Genomic DNA, 21,436 nt, shown 5'->3' with positions numbered 1-21,436 from the left:
CGAGGTCCGGTGAGCCGGCCAGTCTGTGGATGGTTTTTAGCCGGATTTCCATCTGCCTCGGCGAATGCGGGTGTTTCCCCTTATTCCGCCTCATCTACACTCACGAGGGAGCAGTAACTGCTGCGCAGAAGCAAACCCATTTCTGACGTTCTGCGCATGACGTCACTAAGGAACAGCTCTTGGCGCGCGCGAAGTGTACGTCTGAGCTTTGTGTTGTCGTGGTTCGTTCGTGTTGTGTTTCGTGCGTGTTGTCGTTTCCGTTTGGTTATCTTTGTGCAGTGAGTGTTTGTCCGAAGTATTAGTGTGTGTGGAAGCAATGCCAGGTTGTGCTGTTGTTGGCTGTAACTCTCACAATCGCAATACAAAAGGGACTGAAATAGTGTTGCATTGTTTCCCACGTGATGAAAGTCTGCAAAAGGTTTGGCTTTCAAAATGCTTTAGGAAAGATCCTGTGAACGTAGGGAACGCTAGAATATGCTCTCGTCATTTCAAGGAAACGGATTATATCCGGGACTTACGTTCAGAGCTGTTAAATTTACCGCGGAAACTGATCCTTAAGAGTGATGCGTATCCGTCTTGCAATTTGCCTTGTGGTAGTAATGCCAGTGATAACACACCGATTGCAATAGAAGAAAGGAAAGAACGTTTTAACAAACGTGAAATTCGTAGAAGAAGCCTAGAGACTTTAATGAAGCTCTCACCATTGAAGAGGAATGTTGACAAGTATACATTTACAGATGAAGTTCTTTGTAGTGATCCACATAAAGTCACTTTACAGAATTCTGTAGCGTCACTACAGAGGAGAAATGCTCATCTAAGGAACATGTGCATGAAATTGCGAGCACGTAATAAATATCTTAGAGGTCAGCTGTCCTCAATGAAACGACGTCTGCACGAAGAAGAATTTAATAAAAAGGAGCTTGTGTCTCGTGAAACTAATCAAATACTGGGCAAAATATTTTCACCCAATAAAATTAGAAGCTTGTTGCATGGTTCAAAACGGGTTCGATGGGGCAAAGAGGACATTTGGAAGTCTATTACTTTACGTGCTCTGTCGCAGAAGAGTTACAATTTCCTCAGAGAAAAACTCGGATATCCTCTACCTGCAGTGTCAACCTTGCGTTCTTGGATTAATCGCAGTTTCAGTTGCCAACCAGGAATTTTGAAGGATGTTTTAGTGATGATGAAAATGCAGGCTGCAACACTGACTGACAGGGAACGTATTTGCGTTTTGTCATTTGATGAAATGAACATTGACAGTAGAATTTGTTACCATCAGCAAGATGACAGGATTCTTGGACCTCACAGTAATGTCCTTGTTGTCATGGTGCGAGGCTTGTTTGCAACGTGGAAGCAACCTATCTATTTCAATTTTGACGTTCAGATGACAGCAGCACTCTTGAACGAAGTAATTGTTTCCCTGGCCAGCATTTGCTACAATGTTGTGGCTGCAGTAGCAGACATGGGTGCAAAGAATAGTTCTGTCTGGAAGGAGCTTGGCATTACTCATGAAAATACTTGTTTTCCACACCCGTGTGATTCTCTGAGACGTGTGTGGGTGTTTGCTGACGTTCCCCATTTGCTCAAACTCTTAAGGAACCACTTGCTGGATCAAGGAATAATGTTGGAAAACAAGGCTGTGACAAAAACTGTGTTCGAGAAACTGTTAGTTCTGGACAGTGGCGAGATGAAAATATGTCGCAAGTTATCTCAGCAACACATGACAGTGAAGGGCAGAGAGCGACAGCGAGTACGCTCAGCAGCTCAGCTGCTATCAAATACAACTGCACAGGCGATTCGGTATTTGATGCCTGAAGAAGGACACGCCAGTGATTTCATACAGATGGTGGATGAGACTTTCGATGTACTTAATTCAAGGACAAAAGAAAGTAATAAATCACTAGCTTGCGGATTTGGTGTCAATTTTCAAGCCCAAGAACAGTGCCTACGTAAATTTTCGAAGTGTTGTGAGAAGATGCGTGTTGGCAACTCAAAACATCTCCTACCCTTCCAGAAAGGATTTTTGAAAACTGTTCGGTCACTTTTGGGTCTGTTCAGTGACTTAGCTGTTTATAATATTGAATATATTCTTACAGCAAGATTAAATCAAGACTGCTTGGAGAACTTTTTTTCTCTTATAAGAGGCCTTGGACGTTTTTATGATCACCCATCGCCAGTCGAAGTAAAGAGCCGAATAAGACTTGTTGTTGGGAGCAAACGCTCATGATATTCCACTTTCAAATGCATTGTCTGTTGAGCCAGATGAAGAAGGAAGATTCGTGACTGCAACTGTTTTTGGCAATATCCTGCCTGATATGTCTGAGGCGTTGGCAATGGTTGAAGGAGAGAAGGAGATAGAAGATTTAGATTTTGGAGTAGGAGAATCCGATGTGCCTCCAATGTCACTGGCTTCTGATTGCAGCACTGAAGGATTTAAATACACTCCTGGAAATGGAAAAAAGAACACATTGACACCGGTTTGTCAGACCCACCATACTTGCTCCGGACACTGCGAGAGGGCTGTACAAGCAATGATCACACGCACGGCACAGCGGACACACCAGGAACCGCGGTGTTGGCCGTCGAATGGCGCTAGCTGCGCAGCATTTGTGCACCGCCGCCGTCAGTGTCAGCCAGTTTGCCGTGGCATACGGAGCTCCATCGCAGTCTTTAACACTGGTAGCATGCCGCGACAGCGTGGACGTGAACCGTATGTGCAGTTGACGGACTTTGAGCGAGGGCGTATAGTGGGCATGCGGGAGGCCGGGTGGACGTACCGCCGAATTGCTCAACACGTGGGGCGTGAGGTCTCCACAGTACATCGATGTTGCCGCCAGTGGTCGGCGGAAGGTGCACGTGCCCGTCGACCTGGGACCGGACCGCAGCGACGCACGGATGCGCGCCAAGACCGTAGGATCCTACGCAGTGCCGTAGGGGACCGCACCGCCACTTCCCAGCAAATTAGGGACACTGTTGCTCCTGGGGTATCGGCGAGGACCATTCGCAACCGTCTCCACGAAGCTGGGCTACGGTCCCGCACACCGTTAGGCCGTCTTCCGCTCACGCCCCAACATCGTGCAGCCCGCCTCCAGTGGTGTCGCGACAGGCGTGAATGGAGGGACGAATGGAGACGTGTCGTCTTCAGCGATGAGAGTCGCTTCTGCCTTGTTGCCAATGATGGTCGTATGCGTGTTTGGCGCCGTGCAGGTGAGCGCCACAATCAGGACTGCATACGACCGAGGCACACAGGGCGAACACCCGGCATCATGGTGTGGGGAGCGATCTCCTACACTGGCCGTACACCACTGGTGATCGTCGAGGGGACACTGAATAGTGCACGGTACATCCAAACCGTCATCGAACCCATCGTTCTACCATTCCTAGACCGGCAAGGGAACTTGCTGTTCCAACAGGACAATGCACTTCCGCATGTATCCCGTGCCACCCAACGTGCTCTAGAAGGTGTAAGTCAACTACCCTGGCCAGCAAGATCTCCGGATCTGTCCCCCATTGAGCATGTTTGGGACTGGATGAAGCGTCGTCTCACGCGGTCTGCACGTCCAGCACGAACGCTGGTCCAACTGAGGCGCCAGGTGGAAATGGCATGGCAAGCCGTTCCACAGGACTACATCCAGCATCTCTACGATCGTCTCCATGGGAGAATAGCAGCCAGCATTGCTGCGAAAGGTGGATATACACTGTACTAGTGCCGACATTGTGCATGCTCTGTTGCCTGTGTCTATGTGCCTGTGGTTCTGTCAGTGTGATCATGTGATGTATCTGACCCCAGGAATGTGTCAATAAAGTTTCCCCTTCCTGGGACAATGAATTCATGGTGTTCTTATTTCAATTTTCAGGAGTGTATCTTGCTGGATATGCAGCTTATCGATGCAGACAGTATGACTGATCACTGGCCACACCCACTGGAGAGTTACTGACACTGCCTGAGGAGACATCAAGAGGATGGCTGGGCATGGTTTCTCGTGGGGGTTTGCTTGTGCCTTCAGAAACGTGGCTCGAAACAATTAGCAAATTTGAGTTAATTTTTGCCCAGATCCATGGACACGACAGTTTGTTCAGGGAAACTGGTGTCATCAAGAACCTGTGCGCTATACTTACCGAGCGATTCCCCACTATTCACCCAGAAATCACTAAGATTTATGCTAGGACGAGAACCTTTATCCGACTGCGTTGGCTGTCTGCAAAGGACAAGTCGAAGAAAGCAGTTACCGCTCAGCAACGGAAAGCAAGGAAGTGGTATTTGTCATCGCTTTAGAATGTAAATAAACATTATTTGTGAAAGTTAAATAATATATAAACTTAGTGATAGAAGTGAAGGTCCTCTGACTGTGTGTTTCACAACAAGCAAGACTCTACACTGATAGTGTCAAGGATTGGCTTATTGTTTCCCACACTACATACCAACTTTGCTGAACGGCGGACTCGGTAAGTTAATTTACCACTATTTCCTGTAAATCGTATTTTGCAGCACTTTTTTTGATTCAATGCTCTTTTATATAAGTGAATTTTAACAACTAGGGCAAACATTATACAGCCACCTTGATAAAAATATAAGCCAAGGTTTGAGGTGTGAGAAAATTACGAATGTGTGTATGCGTGTGCGTGTGTGTGTGTGTGTGTGTGTGTGTGTGTGTGTGTGTGTGTGTGTGTGTGTGTGTCAGTTCAGGTAGTTAATTCAAATGCTTCCTACAAATAAGGCAATTGCATAATTTCTTGAGTGAAAATGAAAGTGTTTTTGTAGACATGATGTAAACAGAATATAAATGAGCGTTACATAGAGCTTGTCTACAAGTTAACACTTTTCCCAGAGCCAAAGTTAGAAAATCGAATGCTCATTTCGAACGTTTACTTCGTAGAGAACTGCAAAACAGACTGTACTTAGCACTTATTTTTGTATAGTTTGATCTATAGACGCTTGATTTTATTAAAGTCAGCACTCAGCAGTGTCTGTTTAAAAGCTGGACAAGTTACAGAATATAGCAGTAACTTTCTAGAAATAGCAGAATAACAATTTACCTTTTACTATTTCTGTAGAAACAAACATTTCACAAATACATCGCTTAAATGCGCGGACTACGTCTTGTAGCGCTGTTCAGAGGCAGCGGCGGTTCCTTCGTGACGTCCCAGCCTCAGCCAGTGGCAGGACAGAACGCTTACTGCTCAACCTTATTTTTTTACGGACCTTGATCTACACTATATTGGCGATTGCCGCGCAAACAACTTCTCCATATACGCGTACATCACCATTACCCTACCATGCAAACATAGGGCTTACACTCGTCTACTCGTCTGGTATGAGACTTTCCCTGGGGGGGGGGGGGGAGGGGGGTGTCCACCGGGGCCGAACCGCACAATAACCCTGAAAGAGTGGTTCGGTGTGGGGTGGCGGAGGGGTGAAGTGGACTGAGGCAGTCGTCGTGGGGTTGATGTGGACCTCTGAGGCTGCGGCCCCCGGTTAACATATACGAGGGTGGTTTCAAAAGTTCTCATCACCACAAGAGGTCAGCGCTAGCGCAACGAGTTGTTCACGTGATATTCAGTGGACTGTTGCCTGTAAACACGTGACACATCAGTGCTCTTGGAAGAGAGTTGTAGAGGTGACGTGGCTCTGTTGTTGTTCCCGTGTAGTGATTTGCGAAGATTAAAAACATCGAGATTCGAGCAGTGATTAAGTGCTTTGTAAAGGAAGGTATGAAAGCAACGGACATTCGTGCCGATTTCCAGAGTACGCTGGAGGACTCTGCTCCTTCATATTCAACTGTTGCCAAGTGGACAAATGAATTTAAATTTGGTCGGTAGAGCTTAGACGATGATCCCTGCAGTGGTCGGCCAAGATGTGTCACTACTCCAGAAATCTTTGCAAAAGTGCACAAAATGGTCACGGAGGATCGCCGATTGAAAGTGCATGTAATTCCTCACGCTTGCCAGATGTCATCATTTTAACTGACGAATTAGAAGTTAAAAAACTATCTGCAACATGAGTGCTGCGAGACTTGATGCTGGATCTAAAACGCATGCCGTCGCCTTGGCAAAATTGCACGAACTAAGGTATGAATTGTTGCCTTATTCACCTGATATGCCGCCGTCAGACTTCCATCTCTTTCCAGAACTGAAACTTTTCCTTGGTGGACGAAGATTCACTTCAAACGAAGAACTGATAGCCGGAGATGGCAAATGTTTTGCAGGCCTGGAGGATATTCATTTTCGAGATGGGATCAAGGGACTGGAACATCGTTGGACCAAGTGCACTAACCTACATTGAAAAATAAAGTAAGTTTCAGCGATGTAACTACCTTTGAAACCACCCTAGTATATTCGGCGCCAATAAAAACTTATTTCAAAAACGCGAAGGTCCCGCATTCGAGTCTCGCTCCTACACGCGTTTGTAATCTTCCAGGGCGTTTGAAGTCAGGTCGGGCTTTACATTCTCCCACGCGCTGTAGTGCATGATTTGGAATGCCGATTTTAACCCCGCAGTCTGTGTGTTACAGGCGGCCGGTGCTGAGTGAACGCCTGCTGGACTACCAGGAGTGGTACCTCTCCTTTCGTGACGACTTCAGCGCGCAGTGCGAGGAGCAGCAGCCAAAGGCGGCAAAGATGTTCGGTCTCGCCGACGCGGTCTACTCCTTCTATCGGATCAACTGGCTGAGAACTAAATATAGCCCATCTGTCAGAGACATCATAGGTGAGTTTAATACTGGGGTTCATCCATGTGCACTGACGACTTCCGACTGCATTCTAATACAAAGAATGAGATTCAGAAACCCTTCTGAATATCCACTTGTAGACCTTACGTGATTGCCATGCAAGGTCTACTTTCCAACGCAAGCTTTTCGATTTCTTGGCAGCTCTCTGTCTGGGATCATTACAAGCCAACTATGATGATTTCCATATATTATCGATTCCTGCACTGCAGTGGTGTAGGAAGGCTACGTATGCAAAATTATTGACTGCTTAGAAGAGATGAAAAAACAAGTTTTTATGTGACAATAATGTCAGAGATGCATCGTTTCCGTGTTAGGAAGGTTTTGCGCTTAGCGGTGTACAGGGACGGTATTCAAACTGCTGCGTGATGAATACTGTTTTAGAAATTCTGCTGAAAATTTGCGTTTACATTATTGCACAACTTTCGTCTACGGGCTAACAACTGTCTAACTCGCTCAGAAACCAGGTGTTTATGAATGAAGGCTGCAGCCTGAGCATAAGGTACAACCAGCTGTTCTGGAGTGCAAATCAATGTCTGAAAGAACAAATACCATCTTTATATACAGTTAAGGCTAACTGGCCATTGACCTACTTCTTCTGTGCTGGATGCCCACACATTGCCCAAACTCTTCCGGAACTCGGTAAGATTGCCTGCAGTGCAATGGGCAGGGGCACTACGACTGTAGTGCGTGGAAGTTAAGTTGGGAAAGTGGGTCTCACGGGAGGTGTGCAAGGGATAAACCCCTGAAGTCGCTCTATACTCTGTGCCATCGGTGGCTCAGCTGGATAGAGCGTCTGCCATGTAAGAAGGCGATCCCGGGTTCGAGTCCTGGTCGGGGCACACATTTTCAACTGGCCCCCTTGATGTATATCAACACCTGTCGACAGCTTAAGGTTTTGATTTAATTATCATTTCATTCTAGAGAGCTTCACGGTCACCGATAGTATTTGTTCTTCCGGACATGTCTAAAAGAAAGATACCTTCTTTATATATATATGCATTCAATTTTGGGTGGGACCGTTTCCTAGCTGTATTGAGGACGGAGCAGCAGAAGTTTCAGACAAGTCGCCACACGCTGTTAATGTGAGGCCAGTGGGACTGCAACGGCGACATTCCAGGACATTTTCTCGGTTTTCGTGATGTTAGCCAAACTAAACCCGCTGCCGCTCCATCCGCTGTGCTGGCTGTCGAGCTCCAGAGTTCTGATATGTGAACGACACGCTGGTCATCGAAACCTACCACGGTGCCTCCGTTCTATCAGGAGAACTCAATGGCCCGCAAGCTAAGGTCTGTGATATTGTCTCCCAAGCTCTTTTCACTCACTGTTCTGCACATCGTTGGATTTACTTTTCCAGCACAGCTGTTCTTGCAGGAAACCAACAGGGATCTTTCATCTCCACGCTTCAGGTTATACCTGCTTTCTTCAGCTGGTCTTCCAAGCGCATAGCAATTCTCGACACTACTATGGATGAACCTACTCCTTCGAACAGTGAAACGAGATGGAACTGTAATGCCAGCAAAATATCTGCCGTTCTCCGAAACTGTCCGCAGCTAACCGAGTTTAAAAAACAAATAACTGACAGTACAAACTCTGGTGTAACAACTGGAAGAGAATCATGCGTCTTTAAAAGGAGCGTCATAGACGTTGACATTGTTTTCCTTCTCTCTGTTTCTCAAAGCACACGTCTAAAACTCGTTTCTGAAAGTATTTGTATGGAGTGTAGCCATGTATGGAAGTGAAACGTGGACAATAACCAGTCTGGACAAGAAGAGAATAGAAGCTTTCGAAATGTGGTGCTACAGAAGAATGCTGAAGATAAGGTGGGTTGATCACGTGACTAATGAGGAGGTATTGAATAGGATTGGGGAGAAGAGAAGTTTGTGGCACAACTTGACTAGAAGAAGGGATCGGTTGGTAGGACATATTTTGAGGAATCAAGGGATCACAAATTTAGCATTGGAGGGCAGCGTGGAGGGTAAAAATCGTAGAGGGAGACCAAGAGATCAATACACTAAGCAGATTCAGAAGGAATTAGGTTGCAGTAAGTACTGGGAGAAGAAGAAGTTTGCACAGGATAGAGTAGCATGGAGAGCTGCATCAAACCAGTCTCAGGACTGAAGACCACAACAACAACAACAACAACGTCTAAAACCTCAAATGGTTTTGAACATTCTTGAGAAGAAGCAATGCTGCCTCAGAATGTATAGGTCTGGTGAAAAACAAACAATGAAGATAAACTGGTCGACTTTCTAAATTCCACGAAACACTCGATTAGGTTGCAACCTGACACTTCCCATTTCAGCTCTGAAATGACAGATGAATACATTGGTGATCCACTGATCTCAAAACACAAATAGATGTATTTTGATGTCTTGGATAATATTATAACACGACTGGAAAAAGACTGTTCACATTGTGATAAGCTGATCTTCCTTAAATTAGTTGATCCTACACAGTTCGCCTTCGTCGCTCGCAGTTGCGTGTAGTACTGGAGATTGTGTTTTCTTTCTACGATAAAGAAATATTTCACTATATCTTTTTGGGAGACGTAATCAAATTAATGACTAAGAATCAGAAGAACCAGATTCTTCCAGAAGATTTCAGAATCTTTGATCTAATTGCTACCGTTCCTGCAATAATTGCTCCAGTCGAAAGAAGTTCTTCTTGTCTTAAACGAGTAAAACCATATTTGAGGAACAGATGTCCCAGAACTGATTATCAGCTTTGCTTGTACCTCAACTGAAAGACCAGCACTGTGAATACTTCAGAACTGAGACACGTGGTATGACGATGTCAGCGACAGGTCCGGGAAGAAGAAAGATCGTCAAGATAACTCGTTTTACATGTGGCCACGCTCCAACAGTTCGTTCGTAAATAAACGTGAGTGCCGTTTCTGTATTTTTCAGCTGTCATTAGCAGTAACATTGGTAGTCTTGGTAGGCGCCGACGTCACAGTTACAATAGTAGTACAAGAAGTGCTGGTGGTGGTGGTTCTTAGGACCATTATTTACGCATACATTAAAAGGAAAGGAAGGAACGTTTACCAGTATGTTTCCCGGCCTTCCTACACCTACATCCATACTCCGCAGACAAGCTGACGGTGTGAGGTGGAGGGTACCTTGAGCACCTCTATCGATTCTCCCTTCTATTCCAGTCTCGTATTGTTCGTGGAAAGAAATATTGTCGGTATGCCTCTGTGTGGGCTCTAATCTCTCTGATTTTATCCTCATGGTCTCTTCGCGAGATATATATAGGAGGGAGCAACATACTGCTTGACTCCTCGGTGAAGGTATGTTCTCGAAACTTCAACAAAAGCCTGTACCGAGCTACTGAGATTCTCTCTTGCAGAGTCTTCCACTGGAGTTTATCTATCATCTCCGTAACGCTTTCGCGATTACTAAATGATCCTGTAACGAAGCGCGCTGCTGTCCGTTGGATCTACTATGTCTCTTCTATCAACCACACCTGGTACGGTTCCCACACCGGTGAGCAGTATTCAAGCAGTGGGCGAACAAGTGTACTTTAACCTACTTCCGTTGGTTTCGCACTGCATTTCCTTAGGATTCTTCCAATGAATCTCAGTCTGACATCTGCTTTACTGACGATTAATTTTATATGGTCATTCCATTTTAAATCACTCCTAATGCCTATTCCCAGATAATTTATGGAATTAACTACTTCCAGTTGATGACCTGCTATATTGTAGCTAAATGATAGAGGATCTTTCATTCTATGTATTCGCACCACATTACACTTGTCTACATTGAGATTCAATTGCCATTCCCTGCACCATGCGTCAATTCGTTGCATATCCTCCTGCATTTCAGTACAATTTCCATTGTTACAACCTCTCAATATACTACAGCGTCATCCGCAAAAAGCCTCAATGAACTTCCGATGTTATCCACAATGTCATTTATATACATTGTGAATAGCAACGGTCCTACGACACTCCCCTGTGGCACACCTGAAATCACTCTTACTTCGGAAGACCTTTCTCCACTGTGAATGACATGCTGCGTTCTCTTATCTAGGAACTCTTCAATCAATCACACAATTGGTCTGATAGTCCATATGCTCTTACTTTGTTCATTAAACGACTGTGAGGAGCTGTATCAAACGCCTTGCGGAAGTCAAGAAACACGGAATCTACCTGTCAACCCGTGTCTATGGCCCTCTGAGTCTCGTAGACGAATAGCGCGAGCTGGGTTTCACACGATCGTCTTTTTCGAAACCCATGCTGATTTCTACAGAGTAGATTTCTAGTCTCCAGAAAAGTCATTATACTCGAACATAATACGTGTTCCAAATTCTACAACTGATCGACGTTAGAGACATCGGTCTATAGTTCTGCACATCTGTTCGACTTCTCTTCCTGAAAACGCGGATGACCTGTGCCCTTTTCCAATCTTTTCGAACGCTACGCTCTTCTAGAGACCTACGGTACACCGCTGCAAGAAACGGGGCAAGTTCCTTCGCGTACTCTGTGTAAAATCGAATTGGTATCCCATCAGGTCCAGCGGCCTTTCCTCTTTTGAGTGATTTTAATTGTTTTTCTATCCCTCTGTCATCTATTTCGATATCTACCATTTTGTCACCTCTGCAACAATCTAGAGAAGGAACTACAGTGCAGTCTTCCTCTGTGAAACAGCTTTGGGAAAATACATTTAGTATTCGGCCCTTAGTCTGTCATCCTCTGTTTCAGTTCCAATTTGGTCACAGAGTGTCTGGATATTTTATGTTGATCCACCTACTGCTTTGACATAAGACCAAAATTTCTTAAGAATTTCTGCCAAGTCAGTACATAGAACTTTACTTTCGAATTCGTTGAACGCCTCTCGCATAGCCCTCCACACACTACATTTCGCTTCGTGTAATTTTTGTTTGTTTGCAAGGCTTTCGCTATGTTTATGTTTGCTGTGCAGTTCCCATTGCTTCAGTAGCAGTTTTCTAACTCGGTTGTTGTACCACTGCGGCTCTTTTCCGTCTCTTACGATCTTACTTGGCACATACTCATCTAATGCATATTATACGATGGTTTTGAACTTAAAAATGCACTTAAAAGAATTTCACTGGATTCTTTGTCCCTGCCACCCATTAAATGCGTTTGGGTCTCCCAGTCTGTATCTGGTAAATTAAAATCTCCACCCAAAGCTATAACATGGTCGGAAAAAATCTACTCGAAATATTTTCCAAATATTCCTTCAGGTGTTCTGCCACAACAGCTGCTGAGCCAGGGGGCCTATAGAGACATCCAATTGCCATGTTTGAGCCTGCTTTAACCGTGACCTTCACCCAAATTATTTCACATTTCGAATCTCCGTCTATTTCCTTCGATACTATTGCACTTTTTATCGCTACAAACATGCCCCCGCCTTCACTGTTCAGCCTGTCTCTCCGGTATACATTCCAATCTAAGTTTAGAATTTCATTACTGCTTACATCAAGTTTCAGCCAACTTTCCGTCCCTAGTACTATGTGGGCATTGTAACCGTTTATTAATGAGAGCAGCTTTGGAACCTTTCTATAGACGCTCCTGCACTTTACTATTACCACATTAACACTGCCTTTCTCAGAATTTAGGCCCATGATCCGCCACTGATAAGCAGTGCTAAAACGTACAGCTCTTATTCACCTGCGTCAGCTACAAAGAGCCCCACCTCATATGTCGCTATAAACGCAAAGTAAGCGTCATCCACTAAACCAACCTTACCGTCTCCTCATCCCAACAACTACTTGCGTCCCATCCGCACCATCAAAGTCGTTTATTTCGAAACACTGTTTTACTCAACACCAAGTACCCCTGAGTGTTCACATATAGTCCAGCAAATAATGATAACAGCCTTATTCACCTTCTATCTAAATTTAGCATTCAACTGCTCCGAGACTCTATCCTAGTTTATTTTCAACTACCCAAAACACCACTTTTATCTGCTTCGTCACCTAACACATTGTGGCATGCAAACAGCTTAACACACATTCCGCGATATCTGATGTCTCAGCTGCAGCAAAATACTCTCCCCCACATGCTATCTCAACACAACATCCAAGCAATAATGAAACATTCTTAATATATCATGAAGTTACGCATTTCACTTGTTACCCTGTACTCTACAAAGCACAGATAATTCCGACTAGGCAGCTAGACCTACTATGTCACCCAGAATGTAAAACGACTTTAACTTTCCGTGTCATATCTTGGACTAATGTGGTGAACACATGCCACAATGGAGTAAAATTAAGAAAATCACAAACTGGCCATTCATATATATTTCATCAACCGTCCTCTATACTTACAAAAGCATCGTGTGTGAGGTGTTGCTGTGGTACGAGGGTGATTCAAAACCCGATTTGGCCATCAAGATTTAGTTTTTCCGTTATTTCCCTAAGCAGCTGAAAGCAAACTCTAGGACAGCTTCTTTGAAGCGCCAAAGCCGAGTTGCTTCCCACAGTTTCCCAGTCCCAACTCTGTCTCTAGTGGCTTCGTCATAGGCAGGGCTTGTCCTGTATCTTCTTTTGTCCTTCGTTTTCACAAAAGCCTTATCTGTCCCATCCTCACCTCTGCAAAACATAGCTCGGAATTCTGTTCACTCAAAATATTACCATTCCTTACAGGGTCTAGAAGGTCATGCTCTCTGTACCTTCCCTCATACTTGTCTTCCACTCTCACATGCAATTTCCACTAACTGATTAAAATTCCCTCTCAGTAGTTGCTCCAACTTTAACACAGATGCTATACAGCCTGTAAAATTGAGAAACAAAACCACCTTGTCTCGCCAAACTTCTGTAAACCAAGGTTCCAGCTGTGACTGTACCAACATGTCCAACACCTTTCCACCTCCATACCTTTCACCTCCAGGGAAACTTAAGCAGCCTGATTCTTCCTGTACCAGAACACAAACCACACACCTACTCCCATACCTACCGATCCGTACACCTTTTATGATCCTCACTCCCATTCTACAAAATTACCCATGTGGCACTTGTTGAGACCAAACCTCCATGATTTGCTAGAAACCACACCTTTACCTTCATCACAGTACTACCATCCATGGACTTTTATAACAAATAGTAAGTCTTTTAATTGAAACCAGTAATTTTATTCATTGTAACTGCTAACCTATATGGGTATCTTTTAATGTCAAGAGGCTGAAGAAAAGCAATATGTCTGGAGCTTGCCTACCAATCTGTCACGTGGTGGGTGTGAAATGAAACATAAAGAAGAAGAATTGTAAACGTTAAGGTCTTGTTTTTTGTCTTTTTTAGAAACAACCTGCCTATAAGATTATTTTGGAATGTACTCATCTTACAGAATCTACATTTGTGCTCAGCTAATTGCACTGTGTGTGGTGAGTGATGAGTACTGAATCAATATCATTTTCTTTCGCTTTGTTATTTGAACATGAACGGTGCTCGAGAGAAATGACTGTCAGTACTTCTCAGAATGTAACAGATAAAGCTCTCCTCAAGATGAAAGTTGGTTCAGTCACTGTAGTGCCTCACTAACCATGGTCCTGTTGCATGTGGTGGGCTCTGGCTGTCCTCCAGCTTTTGAACCATCTTACTCAGACACTTATTGGGATAACCATGGTGCAGCCGCGACAGTTTCCACATCGACAAATCACTGTCGTAGGTGAAAGAAACGATAAGCAGCCAAAGAAATCTCAGGAGTAGTCTCTGATTCTCTGACTTCTGGACCGAGCTGTGTCCATCCCAGCAGCTCCCCTACTGTGGCGCTAATCTCATCATGCGATAAGTGTCAGAGGAAGTAATACTCACGCAACTCTACAGGCGGAATGGAAGCTATACTCACAGAGTATTAAGAATGAACCGTTCAGCGGGACAGAAGAATTTTTATCACCGTTTCGCTACTGGAGTTTGTTGAATTAATTCTTGACGTTCTCGCGCTAACGAACAAACTAGTGACGAATCTCCTTCGCTGCTCTGAACTCAGTGTCGCGATATGTCTAAGATGACAAACAAATCCGAAGTATACTGGAAAGGTGGGAAGTCAGAATGAGTCATCCTTCATACAGTGTGGCGGAAAGTCCATTCCGCTACCTCAAAACAAAAAGTTGTAATTGGACTACTTAGATATGAAAAGTACATATTTATTGTATCAGTATGAGGACCAGCGCGCCTTACACAGAGATCTGTGTGTCTCCACATCCCCTCTGACATCTTATGAAATGTCTATGTAGGTACTTTTAAAAGGTTTTGTCAACATGTTTGCTTAGTTTTTCATTAGTCCTGTTATGTTGACTCAAATGGGACTTAATTCTTCCCCATAATCAGTTGCTGGTGTGGTAAGGTTCAGAATACGTGGTGTCCATTTCGATGGGGCTGGAAATGTCGCAGAACCACTCCCAGGCCGTGGTGACGTCGCTCACCGTGCAACTCACACACATGAATAGCAGATTGTGCCGGAGTTCTGTCCTACTTTAACCACTCACGATCCATGATTGCCTCGCCTTCGAGCTGAGTTGTTAACCTCGTTTGCAATATCCATCCGTATGCCGTTCAAGAAACTGTAGCCTGAAACAGTATCATGATGGCATCCTGGATCATACAATGTGAGACGAGTTCCTTTCTAGCTCTCGCAAATAATGAGGATTTTCCTCGGACCAGAAAACGGTATAACTCTTTTGTTGACTGCAGTATAAGGCACAGTTACTGGAAAATTAGGGACCCGCCTCGGATTCTCATGGGTCTCTCTAAGTGTCTATAGCTGGACGACTTGTAAATTATCCACGCAAGCTTTTCCCATGAAACAGTTTATGTATTAGCGAAAACCTTATCCTAATCCCTGACGTAATTGCTGAGGTTAGTCTTCACAATTAGACACAAAAACGTGGTGGGCGAAATTTATTTACAAAGCTAATGGACAAAACACCTGTGGGAAACATAGTAGGCACTGTGGCAACAATGTAAGGCAGGGTGCAACATGCTGTTCCATGTCGTAGACACATAATTCATTCACAAACATCGGCCTACATCCTTTCGTTTTCTAACTTTTTAGTGTGGTCGCACATTGCTAAGCGTGCTGCCCGATTTCAGCTCAATATTTGCCAACGGATTTCAGCTCAATTGGCTGACGGACGATGGCACACGTTTCTACCCACATATGTAGAGTACAGCCTTTCTTTGAAACAGCCTGAGAAATAAAAGAACAACAACTTTCTCTCAATCAATCAGGGTTGCTTTACGAGATGGGCCTTGGCATATGCTCTCGTTACCTCTGTCACTGTTTGCCCTGTACGTGGACTTTCATACACCCCCGCACGCGGCACTAAACGTTCTTTTCAGTGCAACTGTGTCGGCATGGAATCACAAGTCACAGAATGCAACATTGAAACAAGACAGTTCAGTACCGATGCCAGTGTCTTTCATCATCTTCAAAACAGAGACATCAATAAAACCTACTTATTTCCTGAATTACACAAATTCGAAGGTCTTCTTGGACACCCTTTAGATGATGCGTAGTATTCACTCAATGGATCTCTGGTATCTTTCTTTGTTAACACTAAAATTTGTGTTCACTTTCCGCCTTACGTCATCCCTGACAAATACCCCTGGTTTTTGTTGGTTGTGGCCTTCTATAACCACTGATTATCGATTATTTAATTAAACAACACCCAGTCGTATAGTCCAAAGAAGACTTTGGGTTTAGCTAGCTATAGCGTACGAGCACCAACTACTTTCTGTCGCTCTTTTCCAGATGAGAAGTGGCAGCTGGAGGACCAAAGCAACGCCGTGCTCAACGTGGACACTGACTGCCTGCAGATGTTGGCTGATGTCCTGGAGCACCCCACGTGCCCACTGGACGACCTGCCACCGGAGACCATCCAGCAGCACCTACAGTGCCGCCAGCAGCTGTGGGGCGACGTGGTGCAGAGGTCGCCCCACATACCCGTGACCAGCTACCTGGCCTACACGCAGAGGGTGAACGTCAACCTCTGTCTGCTGGCCTGGATGGCAGTCAACTCGTACAGCATTTGTCAGGACGTCCCATTCAGTATCATGCAATCCGTGCACGACGCTCGCTGCTACTTCGATAGTCCTGACGACCAGTCGTGTATGGAATCGAACACCACAGACGCCCTCTGCTCTGTCTCCAGAGCTATTCTGCTGCTCACGTGTCGCGACTTTTCTTTCCATGAATCTCCTGAGCTGTGTGCCGTCAGATATTACGGAGCTGGACTGTACCCAAATGACTTCAAAGCAACGTGGTCAAATCCCCTCAGAGGTTATGTAAAGCCAACAGAAAGGACACTGAGTTACAAAGAGAGTTTACATAGTGGCACCTTGAAATACAAAAATTTTAAAATCGACAGGTTAAAACCTTTAGAAATATCGTTCGTAGTGGTAAATATTCTTTTCCGTTTTTTGACTGCCGGACTATACATGCGCCTTCCACATTTACGTAATCTGCCTGGAAAGATTTTCTTGTCCTTCCAGATCACGGGTATAGTCCAGATCCTGTGTTCTGAGGTCGTTTATCGGATGGCAGGCGTCCCCGACTTATCTGTAATGGTACTGATCGATAGCGCCCTCACATTTCTCAGCTGTATCTGGCTAAACTCATTCTGCTACCACATGTACGCTTGTGTTCGTCATCTGAGGCTTCCTAACGAGCTAGCACCTACTGAAGCAAGCCGGATATTCCGTCGCCAGGTGCTGTGTGTGCTAATACCCTGGAGTATAGTATGCGCAACGTGTATCGCTTTGGAAAAAACGGCCAGGTACTATCTGATCTATAGTCGGATAATATTCCTTAGGGCGATTTCACTATCGATATCTTTCAACTTGGTTTGTCTCGGACTGGTGGGAATCATGTACTACGATCTGGTCGCTGGCTTACTCGCTTTATAAACAAGCCAGCAGGTATCATGGTCAGAAAACGAGAGCCCAGTATTCCAATTACGTGGTGCAAATTTTGTGGCAACAATATTGTCAGCCGCTTGGAACAAAAGCAGAGAGTCAAATTACGTAAAACTTGCAGGTTGTGCTCAATATGAACAGTGCAGCTATCATGCCAGGTTTTGCGGTTCTATCAGAATTATTCACTGAAACTGGGCCAAAATTTTTGACATGTCACCGCTACTTTTCGTCACCCTTTACCTACTGGTCTCCCTATTTGGGCTGCAAATTAGTACGCCTCCCTTTGATTGGTCAGAGAACCTGCACAGGAAATTTGTGCAACATCTGGCTCGGTCGAGTGGGGACCGGCAGACCACTCACCGTTTGATCATTCTGTATGTGTGTGTGTGTGTGTGTGTGTGTGTGTGTGTGTACTTGCGTTGTTAGGAGGCCACATGACAAAGCTGTTCATTCAGTCGTAACTTTTGAGATACGGAGTTTTTTTCCTTTTAGCGATCATCTGCCACGTATTGATGACCACAGCAACGTTCAAGACGACTGTCCATCTGTAAATGCCGCCTGCTCTTGTTTCCGAAGTCGATCCACTTTGCGGTAATTGTAAACAGTTCCGTCCTGTCAATATATTGTTTAGAATTGTGTTCGTGACGCGGGATGAACCGATAAAATATGTGTTTAGTGAATAGGTTTAGTAGTTTCCGTTCTGTGGGCTTCGTTGTGAATATTAGTGAAACAATCCTGTGCTTTGAGGTCTTCTGTCGAGTTACCACCGAGTCAGCCGTGTTGTTTACTTGCTGAAAATGTGAACATCAACTCGACGGAACAACCGCAGGCTCACCAGTAAGCAGTCGCGTCGAGGAATCCCGCGAGATCGTACGAGCGAAACGTGTTGTGAGCCAGTTCATCCCAGTTTGTCTGCCTCGTACTGTGTAACGAGCAAACCTCCGATTCTTTAAAGAATCCAACTTCCCTGTTTAAAACAGCTTGAAACTTCTCATTACTTTGCAACTGAGTTAATGTGTTAAATATTCGGCGTTTAGCATGCGAGTTTTGAAAAGATTTGAAATCGTGCTCAAAGTTTAACGAAGGTCGCCAAGTACTGTCAGACGCTGAGTGACACAGCCAGAGGGATTTGCGCTCCATTTGAAGCGAAGGCGAGTTTTTCGTGCATCTCGATGTTTACGACATCGTACCTCGTCGGCAGTGATGTATCTGGATACTGTCTGCAAACTGTGTTGCCAACAGAGTCGGTAGTAAACGAGTAACAAATTCTAAGCGTTAGGTTCGCTGCTGACGTTTCACTGATCGAACGGCGGAAATGGAGTTACAGATCAAGCTTCCTCCCTTCACAATTTCACGTGGATTGTGTGTGTGTGTGTGTGTGTGTGTGTGTGTGTGTGTGTGTGTGTGTGCGCGCGCGCGCGTGTGTGCGCGAGCGAGCACCCGAGCGCGTACGCATAGGTGTCAGTGACAAAAAAAAACAAACTTTGTGAATGTTTGGAGGAGGTACGCGTGTAAAGTTTAGTTTCCTAGGTGTCGACGAGTGATGTCACTCAGACAGGGAGAACCCAGCAGAGGCGGACGCCGACAGAGTGTGGGCGCATCGGCACTGCAGTCGCTCAGAGGACGCCAGGCTCTACTGAAAGCGTTTACGTTTCGACAGAGGTAGTTTTACACAAGCTCTGGGGGAACAACTGAGACAAGTCTGTAAACATTCCTTGAAAACCTTTTTCAGCGTCGCGATTAGCTCTTGCTGCATGCGAAATGGACAAATATTTCCAGATGTTTGAGAATTTGTATTTAACAGTGAGCTCTATTACGGCCCGTTTAAACTCAGTTGCGACCTTCGACGTTTGGCTCATCGGTGGGGACATGACGCCGTTGCCCAGGTAACACCAGTGGCTTCCCCCCACCACGCCACCGGCCGTTCGTTTGGTGCAGCACCCTGTTGACACGCCGTGGATAAACAGCACCACGTGGTGTCGCGATTTAGAGGCAGCTGTGTCCATTAGCCCTCGTAGTAAAGCGATTTTCTGGCCTTGGTGTGCTCTCCAGTCGTCGAGAGTTGCGAACGAGTGTTTCGTGTTGGCGCTGCATTAATAATAACAGTACAGGACGTCTGAACACGAGATTCGCAGTGAAAGTGGTCGTCCTAGAGCACGGCCGTCGGCTGCGACTTCCATGTTCTGCTGCTGACTACTCCTCAGAGTTCGGCAAAGCAGTCGACAGTGCGCAGTACCGCTCGGTTGTGATGGATAAAGCTCCAACAATGCAGCGGACGAAAGCTGCTATTTTCTCTACCTACAAAGAAATGTCTATAAGCCATTGTTTACATATTGCAGTTACATGATATATACACTAAATAAAAGAATTTTTTGTAGAGCCAACTACATTTTCTACATAAAAGGCTCACTGCTTCAATAGTGAATAATACATAATAGTCTTGAACAGCTTGAATATAATTCTTATGATTCTGTAAGTTTTGGTGGCATTTGCTATTACTTGAATAAATTAAATTCTGGAAAGCTACAGTGCCTTAGGCGTGTATTTATTTTCAAAATTATGCTTCCCATTTATTCTTTTGCGATTTAACGTGAAGGTAATAGGATGACAAACTTTGCGGAATGTAATGTTTAGATATTGGGATCGATAGGAATGTTCTTATTAAAGACAGACAATAAATAGAGCTACTCTTGCTGTCAAGTGTAGAACGTATTGCGCGCTTCACTAAAGGCCTTCAGAACCTACATGGCATCTACCACTTTAAATCCCAAAGCTGTCTCTAACAATTCATTTTACCAAACTGGACTCTTGGTTTCTTACAAGGTCAAAGAACTGTAGCTAAAATTTGTTAGCCACAAATGTTTGATCTAGTTTATAGAATATTCCGTTAGTTCTTGGAGGAATATAGACATGTTAATACACAGTATTAATGTTCTACCATGATATTCATATACTAGTTCGTTATGAACCTGCTTTAGGCTTCTTTGGCGACCGTCAGTTAACTGACGATGGCTTAAGAAGCCGAAAGCAGGTTCATAACAGACTATTAAATAAATATTATGGTGGAACATTAAGAGCATGTACTACAATATCAAATGTGTTTAGTCCTTCCTGAAGAGAACTTGAAACAAAGTTAATTCCTATCTTCCACGTGATTTACGTAGTCCCCACTAAAGTTCTCACAAGAGCCACTACCACACACACACACATATATATATATATGTATATATATATATACATATACACACACACACACATATATATATATATATATATATATATATATATATATATGTGTGTGTGTGTGTGTGTGTGTGTACATATATATATATATATATATATATATATATATATATATGTGTGTGTGTGTGTACACATATATATATATATATATATATATATATATATATATATATATATATATATACACACTGAAACGCCTAAGAGAAACTGGCTTAGGCATGCGTATTCAAATACAGAGATACATAACAGGCAGAATACGCCTTTGTGAGACAACAAGTGTCTGGCGCAGTTCTTAGATCCGTTACTGCTGCCATAAAGGAAGGTTATCAAGATTTAAGTGAGTTTGAACGTGGTGTTATAGTCGGCGCACGAGCGATGGGACACAGCATCTCTGAGGTGGCGATGAAGTGGGGATTTTCCATAACGACAATTTCAGGAGTGTACTGTGAATATCAGGAATTTGGGAAAACATTAAATTTCCGAAATCACTGAGGCCGGAAAAATATTCTGCAAGAACGGGACCAATGACGACTGAAGAGAATCGTTGAATGTGACAGAAGTGCAACCCTTCCGCAAATTTCTGC

General features: G+C 44.4%; 1 protein-coding gene across 1 annotated transcript in view; it reads left to right on the top strand.

Moving 5' to 3' along the window:
* LOC124719842 overlaps nt 1–17,600 on the top strand; it is an 80,733-nt gene extending 63,133 nt beyond the window's left edge. The window contains exon 3 of the mRNA XM_047245028.1: nt 16,447–17,600. Coding sequence (XP_047100984.1) covers nt 16,447–17,600 — 1,154 coding nt within the window. The remainder of the gene's footprint in view (nt 1–16,446) is intronic.
* Nucleotides 17,601–21,436: the final 3,836 nt, after the last annotated feature.

This window comes from Schistocerca piceifrons, chromosome 11, assembly GCF_021461385.2.
Source record: "Schistocerca piceifrons isolate TAMUIC-IGC-003096 chromosome 11, iqSchPice1.1, whole genome shotgun sequence".
In the NCBI taxonomy this organism is placed as follows: domain Eukaryota; kingdom Metazoa; phylum Arthropoda; class Insecta; order Orthoptera; family Acrididae; genus Schistocerca; species Schistocerca piceifrons.
This window is presented reverse-complemented; position numbering and strand designations above follow the sequence as displayed.